The 25,668-nt window shown below is 35.9% G+C and overlaps 2 protein-coding genes across 2 annotated transcripts in view; one reads left to right on the forward strand and one right to left on the reverse strand.

Annotated features, from left to right (window-relative positions):
* The first annotated feature begins 3,226 nt into the window (after positions 1 to 3,226).
* LOC120329923 (uncharacterized) lies at positions 3,227 to 18,510 on the forward strand. Its single transcript, XM_039396718.2, has 8 exons — positions 3,227 to 3,486; positions 4,158 to 4,265; positions 5,703 to 5,855; positions 10,127 to 10,240; positions 11,809 to 11,982; positions 15,347 to 15,472; positions 15,852 to 16,007; positions 17,846 to 18,510. The coding sequence occupies exons 1-8, from the start codon at positions 3,381 to 3,383 to the stop codon at positions 18,010 to 18,012; spliced, it is 1,104 nt and encodes a 367-aa protein (XP_039252652.2). The 5' UTR covers positions 3,227 to 3,380; the 3' UTR covers positions 18,013 to 18,510.
* A 1,405-nt stretch (positions 18,511 to 19,915) lies between these two features.
* The window catches only part of LOC120330418 (uncharacterized), a 30,990-nt gene continuing 25,237 nt past the window's right edge, over positions 19,916 to 25,668 (reverse strand). Inside the window, exons 53-59 of the mRNA XM_039397381.2 lie at positions 25,064 to 25,096; positions 24,820 to 24,852; positions 24,060 to 24,238; positions 23,709 to 23,802; positions 23,216 to 23,321; positions 21,687 to 21,996; positions 19,916 to 20,453 (exon numbers count right to left, since the gene is read on the reverse strand). Coding sequence (XP_039253315.2) covers positions 21,687 to 21,996; positions 23,216 to 23,321; positions 23,709 to 23,802; positions 24,060 to 24,238; positions 24,820 to 24,852; positions 25,064 to 25,096 — 755 coding nt within the window. The 3' untranslated portion in view covers positions 19,916 to 20,453. The remainder of the gene's footprint in view (positions 20,454 to 21,686; positions 21,997 to 23,215; positions 23,322 to 23,708; positions 23,803 to 24,059; positions 24,239 to 24,819; positions 24,853 to 25,063; positions 25,097 to 25,668) is intronic.

A 25,668-nucleotide genomic window follows, 5' to 3' on the forward strand; every position in this document is an offset into this window, starting at 1 on the left:
GGACCGGCAGATCTTAAAAATTAACCAAAAATATTATGAACAAAAAACATAATCAAAAGAATGCAATTACGCAAAAAGTAGGCGGTGCAAAATATTACAATCCAATTTAATGAGAAATTTGCTGCTGTCTTTTTGATATTATATTTTTCGTTGGCTTTGCGGGTATCATTGCGTGGTTTGAAAGAATTTTAGTGCAAACTTGGCACATGGGAAGCTTTCCTTTTTTGCTACTGGGAGCGATAGTAAAACCTAGCTACAAATACTACTTATCATACCAGATACATGTCAACTTTGCTGCTGCGGACACCAGAACATAGTATGTGTAGCAGGTTAGGGAATAACTTTATTCCAATTTTCCCTATTTTAGTTCTATTACAAGTTCGATGACTAGCCAAGTGACTTCCGTAGTAGTTGTACCTGAAATTATGGCTTACCCCAACCTGGTACACATACTACGTTCTGTTGTCCGCCATCTTGGTTCACATACTTTGGGAGTTCCGATTTTTTTGTATTGAATAAGTTAAGGAAAAATGGATGTAAAAACATGCCAAGCGCTTCCCGTTCACAATAAATCCTTCAATGAAGGCCCATACATGCCTTCTCAAGCTTGAGTTCAAGGCGTCCACAAACGTGGTTGGCGCAAGGAGACGCAACAGATAAGACATTAGGTGAACGACCCTGTGACGAGAACCAAAATTGAAATACGACCGAATAAATGAGTTTGTATAACTTTGGAAACTCTATCACTTTAACCTTAACAACAAATATAAGCATAAATTAACCGAACAATTTCAACCGTAATAATGCCTTTATTTTATGAGAAAAAAGTCGATACAGAAACTCGAAATCCTTATTATGGGGTCATAACAGATTAGTTTTGACATCATTGCATCAGAGGGGTCTTGCAATTAGCATAGCCTGTCTCGTCGTTTAATAAATCAGGTTGCCGCCGATGTAAGTATATTCTTCATTATTATACCGCACTCGTTTTGCCGATGGCTGCCCTTGATTAAATAAGTTTCATGATTTTTCTCACTCAAAACTTCTGTCTGGTATCTCGGATAAATATTTCTGTTAAAATCGTATGACTTTGGTATATATACAAACTTACAAAGATACAATACAAGAATTTTTACTTACATTTTCAAAAATCTAATTCCGGCAGCTTATGCGGTTTCACGGCTATGCAAGGGTTAAAACGCAATGTATAGACCACTACAAACTTAATTTACGTTCGATATTATGAACGCGAATTAGCCGCGTCCGTTGCGATAGTTCCCTAATCCTCTGCGTGCGCGTCTTCTATCTTGCCAGACATTGGAGCTGAGCTAACGAATCAGTCTAGTCAAATTTGTTTTCCTGTCCAAAAAGTATTTAGCATGCAATCAAATGTAACTTATGTGAAACGATTAAATTTACATCCAGTGAGACGGGCACGATTGTTAGTTAATTCGACAAGTTCAGCACTATCTACCAAAATAATTTGATCAGTCTGTATTTCCTATGTCCAATTATTGAATAAAATCCAATGTCCTTTAATAAATCATTATCATGGAATTGTGCTCAGTAACTATATATTGTGAACGGAAACGGAATCGTTCACCTTCTCATCTCATAGATTGTCGTTGTTTGCAAAGTAAGCGATATACATTTGGAACAAAAAGCGTGGGCTGTGTTTGTCGAGCTCACCAGCTAACCGTATAAGATACGTTCATTCATTCACCTGTTAATTATTCCTAACCCCAAAGAGTCTTTGATTATGCTGATTTCGTGTTATCACATTCTCCGCAAAAACGTTGTTACGCTTCTTATTGGGTGTTTGACACCTTCGTTTCTAACAAGACATTGCAATTAATCATCGATACACAAGGAAATGCCGTGTTTAGAAAATCTGAATGCTCTTAGTCACAGTCTGGAAAGTCTATTACAACTCGAGTAAGGTGTGTGGACATGGAAGCACTTGACAACTTTTCTGATCTTCCTTGTTTCACACTATTTTATGTTCGAATTACTTTTCTCAATATAATTTGATGTTAGACTTCCTTATAGGTGACGCTGCTAGATAACGATTACTGGTTTATCGCGTCTCTCTTCACACTGAAATGCATTTTTTTCCCATTATCTTTTCTTATTCAATGTGCACAATATGGATTTTCGGCATGTGTAAAAATAAACTGCTGGCTGCCATAGTGGTTAGGTCGAAAATAATTGAGAAAAACAATTCTTACGAGGAGAAAGAGATCGGCAGAATTAAGTGCATCCATTTGAACAGCATTCAGTGTCCGAAGGACAATTTCCTTGGCATTGGTCAATGGCTTCGTCAAAATATTCCAGTAACGGGCGTGGTACTGCACATGTTTCGTTCATGCAATCGGTGTTGGCTGAAAGTCGTAATTATAAGAAATAGATTTGATTGATATTTAAATACCATATTTGTACGATTTCAATCACGAATATATATATATATATATATACATTCTGCAGCGAATCATAATTTCTCAAACTAATTTTAGGTTCTTCTCTAAAGCTAGCTCATAAGATGATGAAAAGTTTACATAGAATTGCAGTTTTACTAAAATTTCAATTTAATAGTAATTCAAAATTGTGAAATTTCATGAAATTATTAAGATTTTTGAGTCGTTTAAAAAATATATCCCCGGTGTTTTTGATTGGTAAGATGACATCATTGACTTAATGACTTTATTAGAAAATTATTTACAACATGTTAGGAAAAAACTGACATATCTAAGTTCTAACTCGCACCGTTTCCTAATATAGTTGGTGGTATCTGGTCGGAAAATATATATAATTCGGCTAGGGTTCCAAATAGCGACTGTCAATAGAGCGACTACACGACAGCGACTCATTTAAAACAGCGACTGCCACAACAGCGACATCACTTCCTTTATTAAATCCAAGGCTTACGCGCACACGTATGCACGCACAAACAGGCAAACACTGCGTGATAAGAGATTGAAACCAAAAGGGACTTTGAAACAACATTTGTTTGGACTAACCCTAACACGAGTTAAGTCGCTATCATAACAGTCACTGTTTTAATGCGGTCGCCATTATGACAGTCGCTGTTTTGAATGTCGCTCACTCGATTACGTCGCTATTATGAAGTCGCCATTATGACAGTCGCTGTTTTGACACTGTTCGCTATCCGGCCTGGATACCATATAATTACATAATTCTACACTAATTTCTCCATACTCGCAAACCCTGCGCCAACCAATCAACTGTTTCGACAATGTAGCCTTAGTCAATAATTGTGAAATTCTTAAAAACACATTTTTTTCATCGCATTTCCTGAGGGCTAATTTATTCTGCATGATTCGATTCAAATTAGCGTTCAGACTCTTCCTGATGTCATTGAGATGAGTGCAGCTTCGCCAAAATCTGTCAAGATGGATAAATATTTCTGCATTGCGATCTCATTCTCGTTTGCTGTTGCTATCAATGGGCAATTATTAACTGGCTCAGGTTAGTGCTGTTTTTAACAAAGTTTTGTTTGGTTAGCAATCTTATTCTTTTAGCGAATGCTTTTTGTCGGTCTAACAGGTGATCGGTCAGTACAATATAGGGCTAACAGTTTGTGGACAAAGCTTTTATGCTGATAGTATTCTTCAGAAAATCGAAATAGTTCCGCCTGACTATGTCCGCCTGACTATTCCGACTGACTATGTTTGAGGCTGTTTTTTAATTTTTTTTTGTCACAGTTATTTAACACACCAGACAAACTCAATTGCGAATTAAACTAAATTAGATTTTCAGAAAGAAGAGAGGCGCAGAAAAAAACAATATTGAATCCATTCGATAAATTCTAAATATAAGGATGATATAGGATTATTATTTTTTTGTTTCAAAAAATGTCTGCAATTTGTAGGTTTTGTGTATGCGAGGCAAATTTTCGACCTTCCACTTTCTTTTCGATTTGTTGGGAGAACCACCGACTGTCTGTCCCTTTGGTGTTGGGTTAAACTCCCGATAAAATGTTAGAAGTCTTTAAAAGGAGAATTCAAAAAAAAAAACTCAATTTATATACCATCTAACGCCAGGAGAAATGTACTGGCCAGTGGCAATCATTAGACAGGACCAGTATTGTTGGAATCATATTATTCATCCGAAATAAACGATCGTAATTCTATCTTTAGGGGTTTATTGCAACACGAAATGTGCAAATGCAAACGAAATTTGCTTTGGGACTGGTGTTAATAGGTGCTATTGCCCAGCCGGATTCAAAGGTGACAACTGCAATGAAGGTAAGTTAAATTGAATAATATTACAGGGATGGCGAACCACTGACCCGCGGGTCACAAAGTTACCCACCGCATTTTATCCGTGACCCGCCAAGGCACGAATAAAATTTAAAAAATGCTAACATATCATTGATAAAAATTTATAAAACCGGCCTTGAATTAATTCAACAATTAATAAACTATTATAATGTTCCGTCAGTTAGGCAGTAGGGCTGCGATCGCTCATATTCAAATGTGGATTCAAATAGGCGCATGTTTCAATGTCTGCACCGCTGTGTACCGTTTTTCATTTATTGGCTCTGACATCGTTTATAAAATAACAATGCAATTAATCTGTTCATTTCTCGCAACGTCTTGTTTTTTCGGAAGTGCGTCTGTATACTGTTTTAGGGGTTATACGAGAAATAGATGCTACTTTGCATTTTATTAGTTTCTCGCCTACAATGCCATTGAGAAAACAAAATATTTCAAACTTGAAATGAAAACCTAGGAATCTGAAATACCAATTGGGCAGTGTAAAAGTGTCTTAATGTGGCTGAAAGCTGATCAAAAAATATAACACTATCAGAGTGGAATTCCCTCCAACTCTTTGAAATAATTTGCCACATAATCATAAACGTTTTTGGTAATTCATATGCGTTATTTCGTACTCTAATTTCATGAAATCGAGTGCCATATAAAGTCCCTGATAGAAGCGTTGCATAAGTAAAGCTCAAAACTACACCAACACCAACAGAAGCTTATAAGATTTGTTTCAGAAGTTTCATAATTATAGATACAAACATTGATTAAGTAACTGTGACCCACTCTCTTCTGTTACGCGATAAAAATATAATTTTTGACCCCTTCATTGAAAAAGGTTCGCCATCCCTGTTGTAGTAGATACCTAATTTTCGCAGGTTATATAACTTCAAAAGTATAAACAATCACGGCATCCTGAAAACGGGTGTATTGCTTTGTAAAGTTGCAGTTTAGATTAATAATGGTTTGTTTGAAATTGTGTTTTGCAATTTCGTTTTAGTGATGCAAATCGGAGTAAACTCAGAAAATAACGATTGTCGTCTAAAATTATATTTTTCTTCGAACATTTTGTAAATAATTTTCTAATAAAGTCAATGATGTCATCTACTAATCAAAAATAACCAGGATATATTTTCTAAATAACTCGAAAATCTTAATAATTTCATGAACCTTTACAATTTTGAATTATTAAATGGAAATTTTAGTAAAACTGCAATTCTATGTAAACTTTTTATCATCTTATGAGCTAGCTTTAGAGAAGAACGTAAAATTAGTTTGAAAAATTACGATTTGCTGCAGAATGTATATATATCCGTGATTGAAATCGTACAAATATGGTATTAAAAAATCAATTAAATCTTTAAATCAATTAAATGTTAATCAATTAATTAAAATTAATCAATCATTTGAATCTTTCAGTTAACACCAATTACATTGACGCAACATGTTTCGTACCACGCCCGTTATTGGACTCTTGTGACGAAGCCATTGATCAATGCCAAGGAAATTGTCCCTCGAACACTGAATGCTGTTCAGATGGATGCACTTTATCTTGCCGATCTCTTCCTCCTCGTAAGTATTGTTTTTGTCAATCCATTTTCGCTCTAACATGGTGTCAGTTAGGGTGACCGTACATTTGAACCCATGTACATTTGAACCCATGTGTATGTCCGCGGGTTCAATCAATATGCGGGTGCTAAAACCCATGGGTTAGGTTAGTATGAGTACAAATATCCGTAAAACCGAAAAAATTTCCATAGGTGCAATGGCATGCAGGTGCAATTGTCGTGGGTTCAAATATACGTGGGTTCAAATGTAATGGAACCGTCAGTTAGTAGTTTATTTTTACACATGCCGAAAATCCACCTTGTGCACAGAGAATAAGAAAAGATAATAAAAAAAATGCATTTCAGTGTGACGGGAGACGCGATAAACCAGTAATGGTCATCGAGCAACGTCACCTATGAGGAAGTCTAAAATAATATTCTATTGAGGAAAAAACGTCGAACATAAAATAGTGTGATACAAGGAAGATCAAACAAGCCAAGTTGTTAAGTGCGCTCATGTCCACACACCTCACTCAAGTTGTAATGAACTTTCCAGACTGTGACAATGAAATTTCAGACTTTCTAAACACGGCAACGGACCGAGGCTAATTTACGTTCATAATATCGAACGTAAATTCAGTTGTTAGTGGTCTATACATTGCCTTTTAAACCATCAGGTGTTGTATTACACATCTCCCACATTGAACGGCAACATTGCATGTTATTTATTGGTTAATTATGTTTAGCAGAGTTGTTAACAATGCGAAATTCATGTTGAAGGGGAAATAATTATAAAGGCCCCGAACAAATACATCAGTTCTTAGTAACTTCCATTGCACGCTTACTACTATTTGCGAGAGGGGGTTACATAGAATCTGCAGGTAAAATCTTGGACGATAAGTTCGACGGACTCAACCGAGGCGGTCGACCAGTCGACCAAGCAAATCCCATCGATACTAACGTATACCGCGTATACAGTCGCTATTTTTAACCTTAATCGGTGATAGAAATAATGTGGTATCTCAACATTTGAGTCGTCTGATCGGCTTTTCCTCATGAGGACAAATAAAGAGATATAAATGAAATTGAGTACAGTAATAGCCTTCTATACATAGCAATGATCGTTCGTTTGGGGATAAAAAAAAATATCTTATTATATAACATGATCTGTAAACACTGCGACTCACTTTCGAAATGCTGCTTAAAACAGTAATTTGTTTTGCAAAGATAAAAAAAAAATACTGACTAAGTAACTCCAAAATTATAATTGGTGCTTACAGGAAATATTGCTTCGCTAAGTCTCCTAAAATAAATCGGTAATTTAATTCAATGGTAATCGGATAAAATGGAAAATAACATTCGACCGAGAGTGAAACAACAATCCTGATAAACACGACGCAGCTGTTTTCTCCAATCTTTTATTATAACGGATTGTGGTTGAGAGATGAAAGTGTATAAGATTAAAGGTCTATAAATACCTGTTGATGTTCACTGTAAGTGAAATCACCTCTGACAACATCACATTTAAAATGTTTCATTTTCGCAATATGTATAATATGAAACAAGATTAATACTCAGATTCACCTTCGCCTCATATATTGGTATTAGAATGTATGCGTTGCCAGATAATGTCGACTCCATAAGATAACGGTTTCGTCGCGACACGGCAGCAATGACAGTCTAGAGCAGTGGTTTCCAACCTTTCTACCCTGCAGTAGAAAGCCCTCTACCCAGTAGCATGAAAAGCCTTTGCAGACCGGCAACAAAATATTGAAATGGATGAAGTCGGAATTAGTAACCCATGTTCTAGCAGTATACTTGAATATTACAAAATGTCGCAAAACATTGAAAACAATACGAACAAACAAACGAACAGCAAAATTTAAATAAAGCTTGAAGATAAAACAGGAAAAACATCTGCAGGGTCTCATCTTAGTGAAGGCTTTTAAATTTGGTTGAATTTGTTGTGAAACGAAAATATCAAATAGGACACTAAAATAGCAATGACTATCACCTTCTGTTACTTCCAATTTTCGACTTACGAATGGAAATTCTGAAAAGAAATTGTAGAATCATAGGCTCATCACATATGTAATGAACGTAATAAAAACGTAACGAAATGAAGGAAACTTGACATTGCGACGAAGATAAATACCAATACAACTGGATTGTAGACGGACCGCCACGTCCTCAAAATTCAGCTTGGAGCCTTTATTCTCTAAAACGCATGGGTTTTACAATACACCGCGATTAAAATTTCAAATTCACGAATTCGGGCGGGGCTTTACGCGTAAATGGGGATAATTATTGGGTTCACTCCAATTTTTTATTGAACAATCAATACACAATCAATAATTTGAAAAATGAAAGTGAAGATGGTGCGAAATTATTTGCGTGGGCTTGGTACAGTCGGAGACATCGCAAACTTTGCGTTAAGGCGATTTAATTATAAACACCCGGAGCAAATGTAACGAGTTCTCAGTAGATAAACGATAGTGTGGTATATATAAAAGTGTTATAAATAAATGCGAACATTTTTGCAAATCTTATTCCGAAATTATTGGCTTGGAATGCGCTCGCCTTCAATTTGTTTTGCAAATCCAAATATCTGCAAAACAAATTGAAGGCAAATCGCAATGTTTTTTTTTTACTGTAGAATAATACTTGGCCAAGTCACGTTTAAGCTAACGATGTTTCAAAAAATTGATTCTAGGAATGTGCAAAACAGACCAAACGACGAAACGAGAGAAATATGTTCTGATGACGATAAATAACGTCGACAATTAATCAATAAATTGTGGGATCTTTTGTACAAAGCCTCCGCCACTAATGCAAAAATGTGAGATTTGATAAAAAAAACCTCCGCCGCCTTTTAAAATACCAAATTAGAAACAATCCTGTTGGAGTTAGGGTGGGAATGATTTGCAAATTTAAATTTCTAGCGCGATCTGCGTGCCTAACATTTACTAGATAATGACTAATTTTCCTATTTTGAGCTTCGGTGAGGGCGTTGTAGAAAAGGTCCAAATTTTGTACTCAAAATATAGGAAATATCGCCTCTACATTATTCTACGGATTTACATTATCGGGTTCGGCGACGTAGACGTGCCGATTCAAGATCGTTATTTGTTGCTCATTATTTAGGAATATCAAGTCTCAACAATATGAGCAGCACAAAATTCCATTCTCAGAAACATGTATTATAAAAGCAAGACTTGCTGGATTAATTCAGCGGGGAAAGAACTATTTGATTCTGTACTACTATATACATTTGTAACTTGCACTTATACTGACTGACACTAATGTCACTTGAGATAGTTTTTTTTCTCTGGACGAAGTATATTTGGTACTCCAGTAGTATGTGTATAGCAACTAACCCCCAAATGTACCCCATTTCATGTTTAAATCATTAAAACAAAGTTAATTTTTCCCAAAATTCGAACAAAGACTTTCGTAGGAATCAAATTACACCAGTTTTAAGGAACATAACATGTTCCACCCAGTCATTATCAAATTAAAATCTATATTCTCAAGACCTTTGGCACTGATTGAAATAATTATCTCTAAGTTCCCATCCGTACGATGTACATAATTACCCTTATGGAGATAACAGGAGTTTCTGTTTATAACGTAAATCACGAGCTCACGTTTACAGCATTTAATTGGATTTATGATCAACGTATAAATACGACTCCGATATCTTTCGATAGAGGGGAAGACGATGTAAACCATTCTAAGCTAGTGTGGATAAATGTTTTTTAAGATTTGTATTCTGTGTGTTGTGGAAATTTACGAATAAAAACATATAGAGATTTTTAACGTATCTTCATTCACGTGGGCGTTGAAGCTGAAGGGTGAACGGGTGACTTGCAAGTCAGAGACAATCTACGAAATAGCAATATACGGTAACATCCCATTCATCTAACAACCATTTATGCTATATGTGAACCAAGACGGCGGACACCGGAAGTAGTATGTGTACCAGGTTAGAGTTACGCCATAATTTCAGGTACAAATATTACGGGAGTCACTTGGCTAGTCCCCGAACTTGTAATAGAACTAAAATAGGGAAAATTGGCCTAACCATAACCCGGTACACATACTACGTTCCGGTGTCCGCCATCTTGGTTCACATACTACAGAAGAATCGTAATTTGTTAGTCACTATCCATTTATTCCTGTGACGCTATCGGGGTATTTGGTTGTATTAATAGTTGGGCACAATAATACCTCAGGCCACATATTACGTTGTTTCATAGATGTTGTGACTTTGCAGTTCATTTTGTTTACATTTAGCAACCTGCACATCAACCGTGGAATGTACGGAAAATAAAATTTGCTACCAATCCCTACCGCCAATGAGCAGTTGTAGTTGTCCACTTGGATTTACAGGGGATGATTGTACTGATCGTGAGTATTCGAATTCTTGTTTTTATCTCATTTTTGAGCCCGATCTACTTCAGAGTTCATCGGCATGACAGAAGCGTGACTGGTTGATGAGGCTTTAATTCCAGTCGATGCAGAAAAATGCCGCTTTTTACGCTTTGTTGAATTTAATGTTTAAAACCCAAGTATACGGTACTTAAGTATACAGTTTTATATTATATACAATTGCATATTATTATATGTATATACATTGTGCCTGATCATATCAGTCAGCCTAATTTCCCTGTGTTTGAACTCATTGAGGATATCCTAATCAACTTATGCCGCTAATTTGCCATCTACATCAGTGGTTCTCAACCGCCGGTCCGCGGCAACCTTGCTGCCGGTCCGCGGCAACCTTGCTGCCGGTCCGCCAAATATATTCCAATAATAATGGATTATAAGCAAATTGCAAAATACAAAGTATTGACGGCATGGTTATTAATTTTTTCAACCCCCTGTTGATTCGTAGCACCGGTATCCGTCTAACAACCAAACTTGGTGAGAGGTCCTCTGCCCATTTCAAGTCTTGAACGGCTGGATGTTCGTTAATTAAGTCTATGACCTTATAACGACGGCCGACGTCATAACGGAGGAGTTTGATACCACATAATACGGTACCTGATTGAGAACAAACAGCAAAGTAATAATCAGTTTTACAAAAGAAAACCAGCGGTGGAAACCAAGTTAATAAGAAGTACCGGTATTTGAAGCTAGGTTTCACTATTGCTCCCAGCAGAGAAAAATTACCGCTTCCCATGTGCCTAGTCTGCGCCAAAATTCAAACGACGCAATGAAACCCGCAAAGTCAACGCTCTACTTCGCCCTGCAGAAACTTCATTAAAACCGGTTTAACACGTATAATATTAAAAAGACGGCAGCAAATTTTTCATTAAATTGGATTGTCTTCTTTTGCACCGCCAACTTTTGTCGTATTTTGATTATGTTTTGTGTTCATGACATTTTTAGTTAATTTTAAAGGTCCGCCGGTCCGCAAAATTTGTTTTGAAATTTTACCGGTACGCGAACTTAAAAAGGTTGAGAACCACTGATCTATATGAAAAAACAACTTAAATGGAAATGTCCGTTTTCTTGTAAATGGAATAGACAATAAAGAATGGAGCAAAATGGTATTGAAAAGAGTTCATGATTTATGTCTTACTGCAAATTCTGCAAAATTACATTAAAAAAAAAATGTTGAAAATAATTCATTTTGTGGGGTTCATGGCCCCTCAGGCCGCGTGGTTACCTCTATCACAAGATGCCACTAAAAGATCATGATGGTTCTTCGCATTTTTCTAGTTTCTGTTGGTAATCTATTGTTATTTTCATGGGTGTGTACTTTACGTCAATTTAATATATATATAATTGTTTCCTTGCTATATTTTCTTCTGTAATTCAGCATCAAGGTGTCGCTCAATCTTCAACCGCTGTGAGTCGCTGTTTCGGTTTGTGATAGTTCTTTTTATTATATGTGTTTATTGCCGTACATTGATACCGGCACGATAAAAATAAATATCTGAATCTGACAACATTTTAATGTTCAACACTAGGACTGACTTTCGGCTACGACAACAGATGTCCTTTACCGACTGATCCAGTCAATCTTTGCGCGGTATCCGAATTCGTCTATGAATGCGTCGTTAATGATCCAAGTCGCATGTGTCCGGACGGAGAAATATGTTGCGTTGGATCAAATGGATGTTCATATGAATGTTTTCCAACAGGTCAGTACTATAGATATATAATAGTCTTTTTCGATCAATACTGTACTTGTTGCTTGTATAATGATTTTTGAAGCAATACGTAAGGTGGTTTTGTAACCACTGGTCGGTAACGGGTTACGGCTTCCTTCACCATCAAGTCCATGCTTCCTAAAACAAATAACTGGCTAACTAGTCCCATACCCGAAATGGTACGTAACCAGACGAGAGGTGGTGGTTCACCATACGATTAAGCCGTGTTATCGACTTTCCTCTCCCCCGGGATAAATATATAAATCCATTCCTACTGTAGTCTTCCCGACTTCGGCAGACCACCTGATAGTGAACGCGCAACCGCCACGTTATCGCACACAAAAAATGAATCCCATAGAGTCAACAGAATTATTTAATCTAAATAAAAGTAATAGCCTTCTAGCGACAACAAAAATCTTTAGCCATTGACAATTCCAAACCAACTTATCCAGTAGTTAAGGGGGAATGCGTTTTTTCACAAAAAAAAACAAGAATACAACCACCAACAACATGGCTATACATAATAACAAAGCGATCCACGATAGGTCTATTTCGTGTCCAAATACCAAAATAGGGTAAATGAAAATAGACCATGCGACATTTCTCAATCGATAACAGATCGGACACGTTTAGGTGATGGTCGTGTGCGAGAGCTTTGAATGAAGCCTGTATGACGCCGGTAATATGAGCGTCATAACAGTTTCATCCGCTAACTATTCATCGGAACGTATGGAACTTTCATAGTAACCCCATCCCCGACCTAGCTAATTGGACAAATTGTCGTGGATTGCCATATGATCAAGATTCTTAAATATAGAAACACGAATTAGCACGGGTATGCAATATGTCCCAGTAAATTACCGCACCGGTACGGACGTCTTCAAGACTAACGCAAAAACAGAACCCCCACAAGAAAACCAATTCCATGTAGCCCACAGAAATTTTTGAAAGAAATAAAAGTAATAGCATTTTAGCGTAAAGTACAACTTCTAACCATTCCAAGGCAATCGGTCCAATATTTAATGAGAGAAGAGATTTTTTCATGACAATAAGAGGAAAAATATCAACGAGAACAACAACAACTTAAGTTCTCACTTATGTTAATACCATAAAATCAAATGTAATAAGAGTGTTATAATACGATAAAAAATCATTAGGGATGAAAAATTAATTATTTTTAGGGCTGCTATAGTATGTGCGTACATGTTGTTAGTTCAGAGCTTGTTTGAAGTTAATTATTAGTAGCCTTTCATAGAATTTCCAGCGCTCTATTCAAATGCTCATTAAAAGCAGCGATTTGTTTTGCAAAGATTTAAAACACTGGCAAAATCCACGATTATTTTTAACAGTGGAATAGTACAGGGCCAAAGTTGCGTGACAGATAGTGATGTATGAGGTAATCCGATGAATAATCCTGAGATAATCCGATGAAAGCGAAAGATATTTGACATGATATGGTATACAACAACTTCAAATACAATTGAACACGACGAAGTTTTTTTTTTCATTTTTTTTTCAAAACAACCTCCGCGTAGAGTGAAGAAAACGCTCAAGTTTCTTGGCCTTACCTGTTCAAGTTATTACTCAGGAATAATAAAGTCTAACTAAACAATGTAACATTTTTCGAATATATTATTCAGCGAAGGCATAAAGTGATTTTATAGAACTATATTCATACTCGTACACACCGAGACTTATATACAAACACTAAGGTCACTTGAGACTAGAAGTAGATACATCGCATAGAATGATGCGAGTATTTTTGAAGAATATCGAATATTCGAACAACGTTAAATTTAATGTACCATCCAGTTGATGCCAAGCGCTGAAGTTAATACTTTCATTGCAGATTGCTTGAAGACAAAAACGTTCTTAACAACGCGCGCGTTTTTTGCGATTGATCATAGTCATTATATATATATTTTAAATATAAGAACTCCTAATTTTTTTTCTATGTTTGTGTATTTTTTCAATATACATTCCTAATGTTAAACATTTTTAAAAAGCTATCACTCTTTGGTCTTATTTTACCAATGTTATATTTACATGTAATAAATTCGGTCAGTGGGCAAGATACAATTACAAACAAAACATGTCAAAAAATTTCGACGTTATTCTAAAAAACATCAAAGCTTGGTGAAGGCAAAATAATGCTATCTTGTTATAATAGCTGATTGTATTTTGCCTGAGTGATCATTTCAGCGACCGACACCCTATAATGTTGATGGGCCATGTTTCCGCAACTCAAACTTCGAAGTTTATTTTATGAGTTTTTAAGTTCAAGCTAATAAAGCAATCGTCGATGGCAAGTGTTAAAGTAATTGAAGGAGTTAATTTGCTACTCAAGTTTCTAAATTGGTTACATGCTTGTTTTTGGATTAACTATCCTAACCTTTTTGTACAATATTATCATGTCTGACTCGGAGATATGAACATTTGCGAAGATGATAGTCGACTTCCCTCTGCTTGAATTTTTCAGTTACATGTGTATTATATTAAATATTTTGGTGGTCAATCCTAGGGATTTGTTCAAAGAGAATTAGTTTAAAACAACTCTTGATTTTGTATAACTTTGAAATACTCTATCCCTTTAACCTCAAAAACAAAATATGCTTATTTGAATTAACCGAACAGTTTTAAACGTAATAATAACTTTATTTCATGAAAAGAATGTCAATACATAAACTCATCGTATAAATCCGTAGGCTGCCGTCGATCTAAGTATATTTCTCATTATCGTAACGCACTTGTTTTGCTGAAGGCTGCCCTTGATCCAAATGCTTTTGGATTGTATTAGGCTCGTGAGCTAAATGTTCCATGATTTTTCTTACTCAAAACGTCGGATCAACTGAAGAATCCCCCCAACCCCTGCCCCTAAAAGTGAAAGTCAGAGCAAGAAGTTTTACTTACATTTTGAAATTATTATTCCGACAGCGTGGGTAGCTGCTAGAACGCAACGTTTTGGCGTAGTGTCACGGCGTTGCAGAGGGTATTTTAATGAAAATTAAAGAAAGAAATTGATCCAAAACAAGCCCTTGTTTTAAAACAAGATTTTTTTTTTAGAATTGATGAAAAGATAATACTCTAGAGTCTAGTCAATCCTAAGTGCTGCATTCCCAATAAAATACTGAATCGACAGTAGAAGCATTTTTACGTGGTCGCATTGATAATTCTCTCCAAATATTTCCAAATTTACAAAACCACCCACAAAAAAGTAGTATAACTTCGCACACAATATTCTCATTTAGAAATCGTAATGTTAAATTCCAGCCTATTTTCTATATTTCATTTTGATACTAAAAGAGTGCCAAATGAGATGAAATAACATTCTTATGTTTATATTTTATGTTTATAGGCTGTAAAAACGCCGTTGATCTTAAAACATGCACTGATCAGGGGAAACTCTGCATAGACGATGATTCTAATGAAAGCTTCACATGTCAATGCCCATACGGATACAGCGGAGATATGTGCGCCACACGTGAGTTTTCACATTTTATTGATTTTCGGCATTTCGGGGTATTTACTTCAAGCCAGGATGCGTGGTCAAAATTCGGTTACAAAATACATATTAGATTATTAAAATACTTCTCACTTGAAAGATATAAATTTCATTTAAAATAATATTTCTGTTACTGCTGTGTTCCACTCGGCCGCTCTGGTATGCCCGCATGTTGGTTAAACCGCTCTGCAATACCAAATTGTTTTGGCCTCTAACTAGAAATCTTCAAGGCTATCTGGTATCTCTCCGTAACTATGGTTGGCATTATTTTCATCCCAAACAAGAGGCAGCAATACTTCTGATTCATTAGTGCGAACTAAGTTCGAAAAAGGGTAATAAGTTTTCATTAATCATCCAGCATTTGCCGGTTTTGATGCGATGTGTCCATTTCCCGAAGTTTCTGGAAATACTTGCGATGAGTTTGAAACCCCGGTCTGTACGGAATCTGGCGATTGCCAAGAAGGTGACGTGTGCTGTTCAACAGGTTGTGGAACGACTTGTGTGAATTTTTCAGGTAAGCGATTAATATTTTTAACAGGTGCAAATCAGTTGTAGCAAAGACACGACTTTAGTTAGTTTAGCCAAATGCTTTTACTTGGAGAACTAAGAGTGCTTTGATGCAAAAAAACATGTGTGGACCAGGTTAGAGCCATAATTTCATTCCGATTTTCCTCATTCCAGTTCTATTACCAGTTTGGGGACCGCCTGTGTTTGCCAAGTGAATATACCCCCTGCCCACAGGTTTCAGTCCCTTTGATCCACAACTTGATGTAAAATAGGCCAACAAAATTACTTATCTACATATTGGTGCACATACTTCTGTAGCGCCAAAAATCATTAACACTCGAGTAGGTGCGCCACGAACTCACAACTCAAATTCCCAAATAATGGAGCGAATACAAAGACTGAGAAAAGTGTTATAAAATACCTAATATAACGGAAACGCTATAATTTATGTATAAAAAGCACCGCCACAGATAAAAACTTTATTTTAGACACTGTGAATCGTTAAAATTCCGTGTTATGTCAAGTAGGAAGCAATGGTAACTGTGTTGAAACAGTCAATTGTGCACCACGCATTTTCAAACCCGAAGGTTGACGCGGTATTTGATAGTTATATTTTGGCGTAAGTTGTAGCATCCGCGAGTTACGTTGATTGAAGTTATTTAATATTGCAATGCATTTCAAATGTAGTTATCGGTCATGAATAAAAAGCCTTTGCGCGGGAATTTCCGATTCCGATTTTGAAACAGCTCCCTCTTTTGAGCCCTGCTTTGAATTCATGAATAGGAGATTTACGCTTAATGAACTCGAATGCACTAAAAAAGCGTTTAAATTTATGAATGCAAATTCACTCGGACGAGACAATTATTTTTGCGTTAAATTAGAGTCGATGTTGTTGAATCAGCTCAAATTCACCAGATATGCGTGTGATGATCGAACACTTTACCCCACACTTTGCGCTAAAAGTGTCGCCAGGTTCTCAACATGATGCGCGTAGTATCACAATGAGGAAAACAAAAGGGTTCAATAATATCGTATTCGGAGTAAACGCAACCGTGAACTATCAATGAGTTTTAATTATTCAAGAATCACATTTTAGTTTTTTCAAATCATGAATTGTATATTTATTGCCAAAAGAATATCAGCTGGAAAATCGAATTTATTTACTAGTCGCGTTTGTTCTTGAAGTCATTCATTTCGAGGGAAAGACCAACAGATGTTCCGTTTCAAATTCTCGTCCCTCAATTTTTTCGTAATATGAAGGCGTAATTAGTCAGTTTTCTCGTATTCTTTCAGAATTTAGATATGAATCAAGTTACTCAGCGGCCACGAGAAAATGTACTCGAAACTGGGTCTTACTTACTTTACTCATAGCTTAGTTTCGTTGTAAAGTAGGCCTGCTGCAATCAAAAAACGAGCACGAAATAGCTGGATAGAATAGAATTATCTTAGGTACTTTTTTACGGCAGCTGCTTCGATATTTTAGGACATTTGAAAGCAGTTTGAAATGCTAGGTCGCAAAAAGACTTAAAATGAGACTTTTAAAATATTTATACCTAAATTTTAAATGCACAAAAATTGTCTTAAAAATTTAGCTTCAAAAAGAAAAGAAATTAGCTTTAAGAAACGAATTTACCTCTACCGAGATGGTTGCGATTCGAAATTTACTATTCAATTCGAAATACCCTGCCCTCGTCAGAAGCAGTATCTTCGTGTAGGAATTGAAAATAATATTTTCAAACTAGTCTTTTTTCTTTCTAATATAACTGATATAAGCAAAGAATCTCCTGCCCGCGACATCTTTTTGACAAATTTACTTATATCAACTTATCATTCGATATATTTTAGATGGAGCATGTCGTCCCGGAGAGTTTATGATTCATAACTGTCCTGATGTATGTCAATTTTCTAGCTGCGTGAAGTATCCGTCTGCAATTTGTAGAGTTCGACCTTGCAGTGGGTGCTGGGCAAGGTGGTACATCCAGCAGGGAGATATCACAGCATACTGTGGTTAAGTCGTGGGATAAGGATGGATGGAAAAATATATACTATCGATGAATACAACTACTAACTAATGAAAATTACGATCTCAAATTGACAGAAGGCGCAGCAAAATGTATCTTTGCCACTCTAAAATTTGCATGAAAGCACTGCAAGTTTGAAAAGTTCAACATTTTTATTTAAAATCTTGGAAATTGAAAATACAACAATGGACTATAATTTCAGTTAAAACGTTCAGACTATACAACTGGCCCTGGTATAACCAGACTATGGGCGCCAACTCGCGAAACCACTCCTCATAATCACCACTTGAAATTTTGCAATGGTAAAGTATAGGAAGGATTTTCTGGGGGTCAAAGGTTGGGGAAATATCCATTGTAATGTGTATTGATAAAATATTTGGTGTGTTATATAATGTATACTTTAATAAATGCATTGTTTGGTGAAATATTCGTTGTTACAAGAGATGCTCTTGGTTAGTTTTACTGCGCATCTTTTCATGAATTAACGTCGTAGGATGATTGATTTGGCAATCTTTCTATGTGACAGGAATGAACATAGCAGCGGTCCGACAATTGCCTGCTGCCTAAATTAGAAAAATACTGGGAAGGAAAGTCATCAGACTGCTTGATCACACTAATTAGGTGACTGATTACGACATCGTAGCTACCATACAGAAGGCTCGCTTGAGAAATTCATCGAAACTGGACCTTTGCATAGCGATTCTTTCATAAAAAAAGCTACAGAAATTTTCATATATCCGTGTCAGTCATATTTGCTGATCCACCTATTTGTAATTTCCAACCACCGGGCCCTATAGAGTGTTAGTTCTCGCTTGGAACAAGTCCCTACACTCCCTAGACAAGAAGAAGTTTGCTCTTATTGTGCCAAAGTGTAGCGTTAATCAACACGACGTCAGTTAATTCTGAAGGTAGTGACGTTTCACTGTAATTTTTTTTATAAAATCTAATGAACGTATAACATCTTAATAATATATGTCTAGCGATAGGTAAGGTAGTAACACACTTTTATTATAATACGTTTTTGTTCAATTCAAAGGCAGATTATGAACACTATATCTATCTGTTCATCTACGGAGAAGAAACGTACGGGGCTTCAATAGAAGAGTGTTGGATTATTCTTTACTCATCAGTAGATAACATAATACGCCTTTTTCATCGACCGCTTGAATTGGAATATTTAAGCAAATACTAAGCGTGGTACGATACTTAGTAGATCCGTTTCTTCTCAGAATTTTATGGTCCGTGGTCCTCAGTTTATCATTCCAGTGGTATTTATAGTGCTATTTTGATTAGTAGATTCGAATTTCTATTATGTTCAAACAATTCATGCTCAACAAAATAAAAACACCCCGTGAAACAATCTTTTCAAGCTATGAAACTAATATGAACCGGTAGATCTTCTTGTAAAAGTAAAATCAAAATTGCGCTTTGTATTGTGGCCTCCCTTCAACTGTTCTGCGGACTCTTTGGGGGTCAGGGGTCCCCGGTAAGAGACTCAGGCCCACCGCTTTTATAGGGCATTTTACTGAAAGAAAAATAGAACATGTGCCCCATGAACGTAGCATTATGATAAAAGTAAACCATTCGTGAATAAACCTATAAACATGGAATCAAAAACACATGCCTACATGATCACGCCGATTCTTTAATTCTGGGGCTTTCGTAAACGTTCGTCGATAATATTTGATTTCCTTGGCAGCGATTCCTATTTCTTTTGAGTAATGCTTAATAATATTGGTGGGAGATCGCTAGAATTTGGATATGCCGTCGTCACTACTCTCGCTAGCAATTTGAAAAATAAACTTGACTTGGGTAATTTTAGACGCAACGAAAAACTTTATCGCATGTTGCTACGCATTCTGCTGCTAACACGATAAGTAATCATCGCCATATATATACATCAATATATAATTTATTAGCTGTTGCATTAAAATAATTTTTCAGTCAGACCTAACTGACATCAAAAAAATTGTTTTACTCAGCAAAAACAAATACGACGGAATTCCCGCTTAAAATCATTTATCTACTAGTAAAAGTCATTCTATTTCAGCGGGAAATTAAAACACCGAACACAATACCAACGACACTAATAAGACATTGTAACTGACACCATTTTCTGTCAGCCAGCTTTAAACTATCGACATTTAAATAACTATTATTATAGACTGCGTTTTGGTAATTTGAAAAGGGGGAAAACGAAAACTCTTTTTGCATGGGTCTCTTCTTTCACCCGCACTATGCAACGTATTTGGGTATCCGTAGTTTAACCAGTCATCGATACCCACACGGAGTTGAAATACAAGTGGTTAATATGGATCCATCAATAAAAAATTTGTTTTCTAGCGTTTTTGAGAACAAAAAATATAAGTAAAGAAGTTTTTTAAATCAAACTAAATCCAGTAGACAGACTTTTTTTGTTCAAAGTAAAAAGCCTGTGAATTGAAATCAGTGAATGATTAGAAACAAATGGAGGATTTAAAAATGATTATATATACTCCACGAACAAGGTAAGTAGACGCTATTATTCATAAATTGTAGCAATCCAAACACATACACACAAATACGAAACATCGACTTTATAAAGTTTGCAGTTTTCAAAGCTTATTTGCAAACGCAAAATGTTTCACCGTATTAATATGATTCGGGATAAGAGAGATGTCATAAATTCTTGATAAAATCGAAATATGAACTTGAAACGATTCATTTGCATGGAGTAAACCTCATGCGCAAAAAGCACGCTAAAGACTGTAAATAGGAATTATCACGACTGAACATATTGTATCACGGTGAACGATATACATGTAGGATTTCCCGCTTCGTGTGATATTCTAGCATTCTGTTTGAGAGAATGAAATAACATATATATTTCAAAAGAGTGTGAAATTAGGGAAGATGTACGGTACCATAGCTTCTAGCAGTTTGAAAAAAGTAAATCAAAAATTGACGTCTAGCGAATTTTTCCATCTTATGTTCTGTAAAGTTGAACAAGATTGGTCCATAAGTTGTAGAAAGAAGAGATGATTCACATCTACATTTCGTGGCCGATGAAGGCCTTATCATATTTGAGAATAAATAACTTCATGGTATTTAAGCTACTATCCACTTGGTAGGGTACTTAAGCAATTATTAACGAATATTTTATTTGGAAATGGGAGACATGCATGTGACGAATGATTTGCTCGTCTTTTTAACAGTCGAAATAATGCAGCAACTTTCATAATTACTCACATAACATTATCTAATTAGCAAGATGTCAATCGTGACAAAGCAATTGAAATTTTGACCAGCGCAATGACACTTGTTTTCGTTCAGACAGAAGAGCGATTGTAAACATTATAAGTTCGTTTCCGTAGATTTTGCCAGCTACTTTTTAGTTTTGTTCCAATATTTTGGATAGATCAAATTATCTCTATAGTCATTTTGTCTTCCAGAAAGTTTTAAGTTTAAAGTGACTGGTTGTTAGTATTTTAAATCAAAATGGTGGTATTTAAACATGCGGATCTGTTTATAAGCGCCAACTCGCAAAAAAATAAGTTCTAAATAAGCACCTAATGGCAATGGTGAATGAAGTACATAAAGAATTCAAGGATGGATGTTGAATGGTCATTGAATTTTATTGCAAAGAGCTATTACGAGATAATAAATTACTAATTATACATATTTACCTAGGTCGCTGGATTAGTTTTGATATACATCCGTGTCTCTTTATATGCTTCGCTTCCACTCGAAAACGAGATTACACCATTCAAATTTGTGTTGGAGCATTCCGCCGTGTTTTCTTTCATCCACCATCCACCCATATTTGGATCCAAACATTTTGAATTGCCCGCGGTTTTCGTGTCCCGTGCATAAAATTTTTCGCCGTGTGAACTTTCTATGAACATTTCACCGCCAGGATGATCTGATTTCATGTCGTAGTTTCTTTCAGCTAACGTCAGCACCCAACCTGTGCTTTTTGCACCCACTTTGAATTCACTGGATTCAACGAAGCATTTATATTATAAACGATTGGGAGGGATTTATATATATATATATATATATATGAACTATGAATAAGATGATTTTGATGAATACTAAACGCCCCTCTTCGCAGGTTCGAATCTCGTGGGGGGTAATTACGCGGGAGAGGATCGCTGGACTGCTCGCCGCTGCAGGGTGGTTCACGCAACCGCTGGTTGGTTACGGCTTCCTTCATCATCAAGTCCTTGCACCTGAAACAAATACTAGACATGGGATGGTAACCTGTTGAGAAGTAGTGGTTATCCATATGATTAGGCCGTCTTATCGGCTTTCCCCTATTTCGGTATAAATATGTAAATCTTATTCTTTGAAAATTCATGGTGGCAGCAGCAGTTGAACTCTGCAGTTTAGATTTGCGCAAAGCAAAACTACGGTCAATCACCTGAGATATAAGAATTCGGGAGTGGAATTGCATGACTAAATAGAAAAAATCCATCTATTCGCGTCGAATCATCTCGGATTTGCTGGTGTTGAGGGTTTCAATGGTGTGCATATGGAATCAGTGCGCGTAAGCTAAATTTGTAGGATGACAGGTAGTTGAATTATTCTTAAATTCAAGTCTTGTAAGCTCCGTTGATAAAACTGAGCATTTCCATTCAATAGATGCTGACGTGAATTAATTGATTGACACTTTACGTCATCAGGTTTTAGTCCAGTTTCCACGACGCGTTAAACTCACAAAACATAATTTGTAGATTTTGGGGGCCCAGTGGCTGACTATCATAGGACTTTGGGGAATATATTTACTTTACATTTAAGTAATGCTTATATACACTACTTCGAGAAAAATTGAATCAAAAACATGAAACTCATAATGGAAGCTTTCAGCTTTGTCTATCATCCTAAGATGTATTTTAATAAAGCTTGCCAATTGCTAAAAGTACCATTTACATTGCATTGCAAAGTACCACATTTATAGCCCATTTTGGATAAGAAAAAAAAATTTGTTACGGCATTTTGAAACTGCAAACCTCAAAGTGCGAGACATGAACAGTGATAATCAACCTTTACTCTGTGCGAGCCAAATTGGGCAAATTATTCATATTGAATCAATAAGCGAGTATGTAATTGATACAAAGAACAGGATAGAAAAAGGTACAATTGCCCGTGTAACGTAGGTACCATTACGGTAAGTAAATTAGTGAAAGATTTCAAAAATACATGAAATACTCACCCGAAACTAAGCGCATGCATTTTATTTGCCATCGGGGACGATTCTATAGCAATAATGAGTAAACTGTATTTTTCTTTACTAGTCACGGTATGTAAATCTTCTAGTCCTGAAAATTGATTTGAGTATTAATTTGAATAAATTATTTTTTAAATAAGCATTATGAGATATAATTGAAATAACCAAATGGAGACAATGAGACCGGACGAGTAATGGTGACATTTAAAAAAAAAATACCTAAAAAATTGTGTTTTTATTGATATTAAACGTCAAAAATTGTTTTCTCGTTCTCACGTCGCACAATCAGATCAGGATCATTTCATTGTCCAGGTTTTTGAAGGTTTCTATGGAGCCTAGCAAAACGCCTCGGCTATAGTCAACGTTAATCATCTTTGCACTCCTCAATATAGTCATATTTTTTATTTTCAAACTGTAATACAGCCAATGACTTTTTATCTTTATTCTCGGTATTCGGACCATAGAAACTAAAACCTACCAAACCAATAATCGCTATTTAAGTCGCCAAATGTTTGTTCATAGTCGGATAGGTCTTTATCCCATGTTCCAATATTAACATTTCTCTGAATCAGCTGAAATTGAATTACCAAATATGTGGAAGATGTTCTAGCATGGTGCATTGTCAATACAATATATTTAGTATTAAAATATTTCATGTTATTTGAATGATGTTCTCACAAGCAATGTATTTAAACAACATAGCTTATATTGGATTTAGCCCAATGAAGTCAGCAGTTTTTTGCTAGCTATTGTACCTTTATGAGGAGCGATTCATATACAAACAAAACCGCACTTAATAGTTAACATCTATGACGTCACTTAGTCTTACCATAAATGGTCCGTCGAACACTGCCGGGACGTCTCCCTTGTGAGATATCTCTGGGTAGCAGCGGACACTACGGCCTCCCAATACATGAGGATCAAAATATATCCTAGCATCTACTTGAGTTGTAACATCCTTATCAGCACGAACGTCATCGCATTTCGAGGGGGCAATTAAACTAACGTCTGAAAAATCAAGTTGCATTATCAAAGATTCGATTCGGAAAGGATTCGATAATAATTACAATATTAAAAATATAACCGTCAATATTGGAAGGTATATTATCATGCAACACCACGATTCATGAAAGAGTTCTAAGTTTTCCACGGGTACTTTGTGAATTATAAAAAATATATGGTTTTCATAGAAGTATTTAGGTAAATATGAGTAGGGCATTTCCCGTGAAACCATAGTTTTTGCATATCAGTAGAGGTTACGCGAGACTAACTCTCAATCCTTCCTCAATGCCTTGGATGCTATTGGATCCGTATGCTGTAGCAGGAAAAAATACCATACTATGCGAGTCCTGCTGCACACTCGACAAAAATTCATTTTTTAAACATTATTTATGTATGGGTGCATTTACTACCTCGTTATTGTGTAGGAAATTCTCATTTATTTCATAGTGAGAAAACGTACTGTACATTATATACAAAATACAAAGAATTGGGTAGTGTGATATATGCTTTTCATCTTCATAAGTCTCATCTTCACAATCAAAATGTATAATTATATTATTTCCTAAATTATGTCGTTTTTCCCTCACCCTGTACGTCAGTCGAAAGCTCAGCTGTCTTATCTAAAAAAAATATACTATAAGTATATGCAAAGTATGCACAAAAAATATAGAACAAACACAATTTTTGTGGCAATGTCGCCGACTAATTATTTATCTGAAACACATAAAAACAAGCTGATAATCCAGGTACAACTTTTTTGTATCGAGCTTGTAGGGTAAATTATTACATTGCTATATCTACTCTTGAATGAAAATTACAAACATGATTCACCTGTGACGAGTTTTGACAAGGCGGCAACTTTTTCTAAAAGGTACACATGTATATATTATTAAGATTTGCACTTTCGTAAAATAGCTTATTTGCTTAAAAAAATGAAAAAAGAAAAGTTCTGGTGATTGGTCAATCATGCAATATCAGAATATGCAGCTTCTACTTGTTCATAGCCATCTTGTTCATCATAATAATTGGTCTTTCTTGGCAAGGACTATTTCCGAAACCAAAAACACGCAATACCGTCCGTAATCGTGTAAATGTGGCTTTTATATTGATTCGAAAAAAAAACACCTTTCATCGATGCGCTTTTTGATTTCCAAGAAACATACCCATACTGCCTTACAAGTAAGTTGGCTCTTCTAATGGAATTTTTATGGGTCTAGAATCATGCTTGTTCATATAGTGATATAAAAAAAATTTTTTACACCCGGGCAGGCTTGGTAAATGGTGGTAAAATTGTAGAAAATAATAGAACGTAAAATTCTATTGAAATGACGCGTATTGGCTTGTTTACGTCTGCCTACGCGTTTTAATTTTTGAAAAAAGTAACATATGTTGCATCAGGAATCCGTGGTGCAGTAATAATTAGGGTGTGACGTCAT

The sequence above is a fragment of the Styela clava genome, chromosome 12, assembly GCF_964204865.1.
Source record: "Styela clava chromosome 12, kaStyClav1.hap1.2, whole genome shotgun sequence".
Classification (NCBI taxonomy): Eukaryota; Metazoa; Chordata; class Ascidiacea; order Stolidobranchia; family Styelidae; genus Styela; species Styela clava.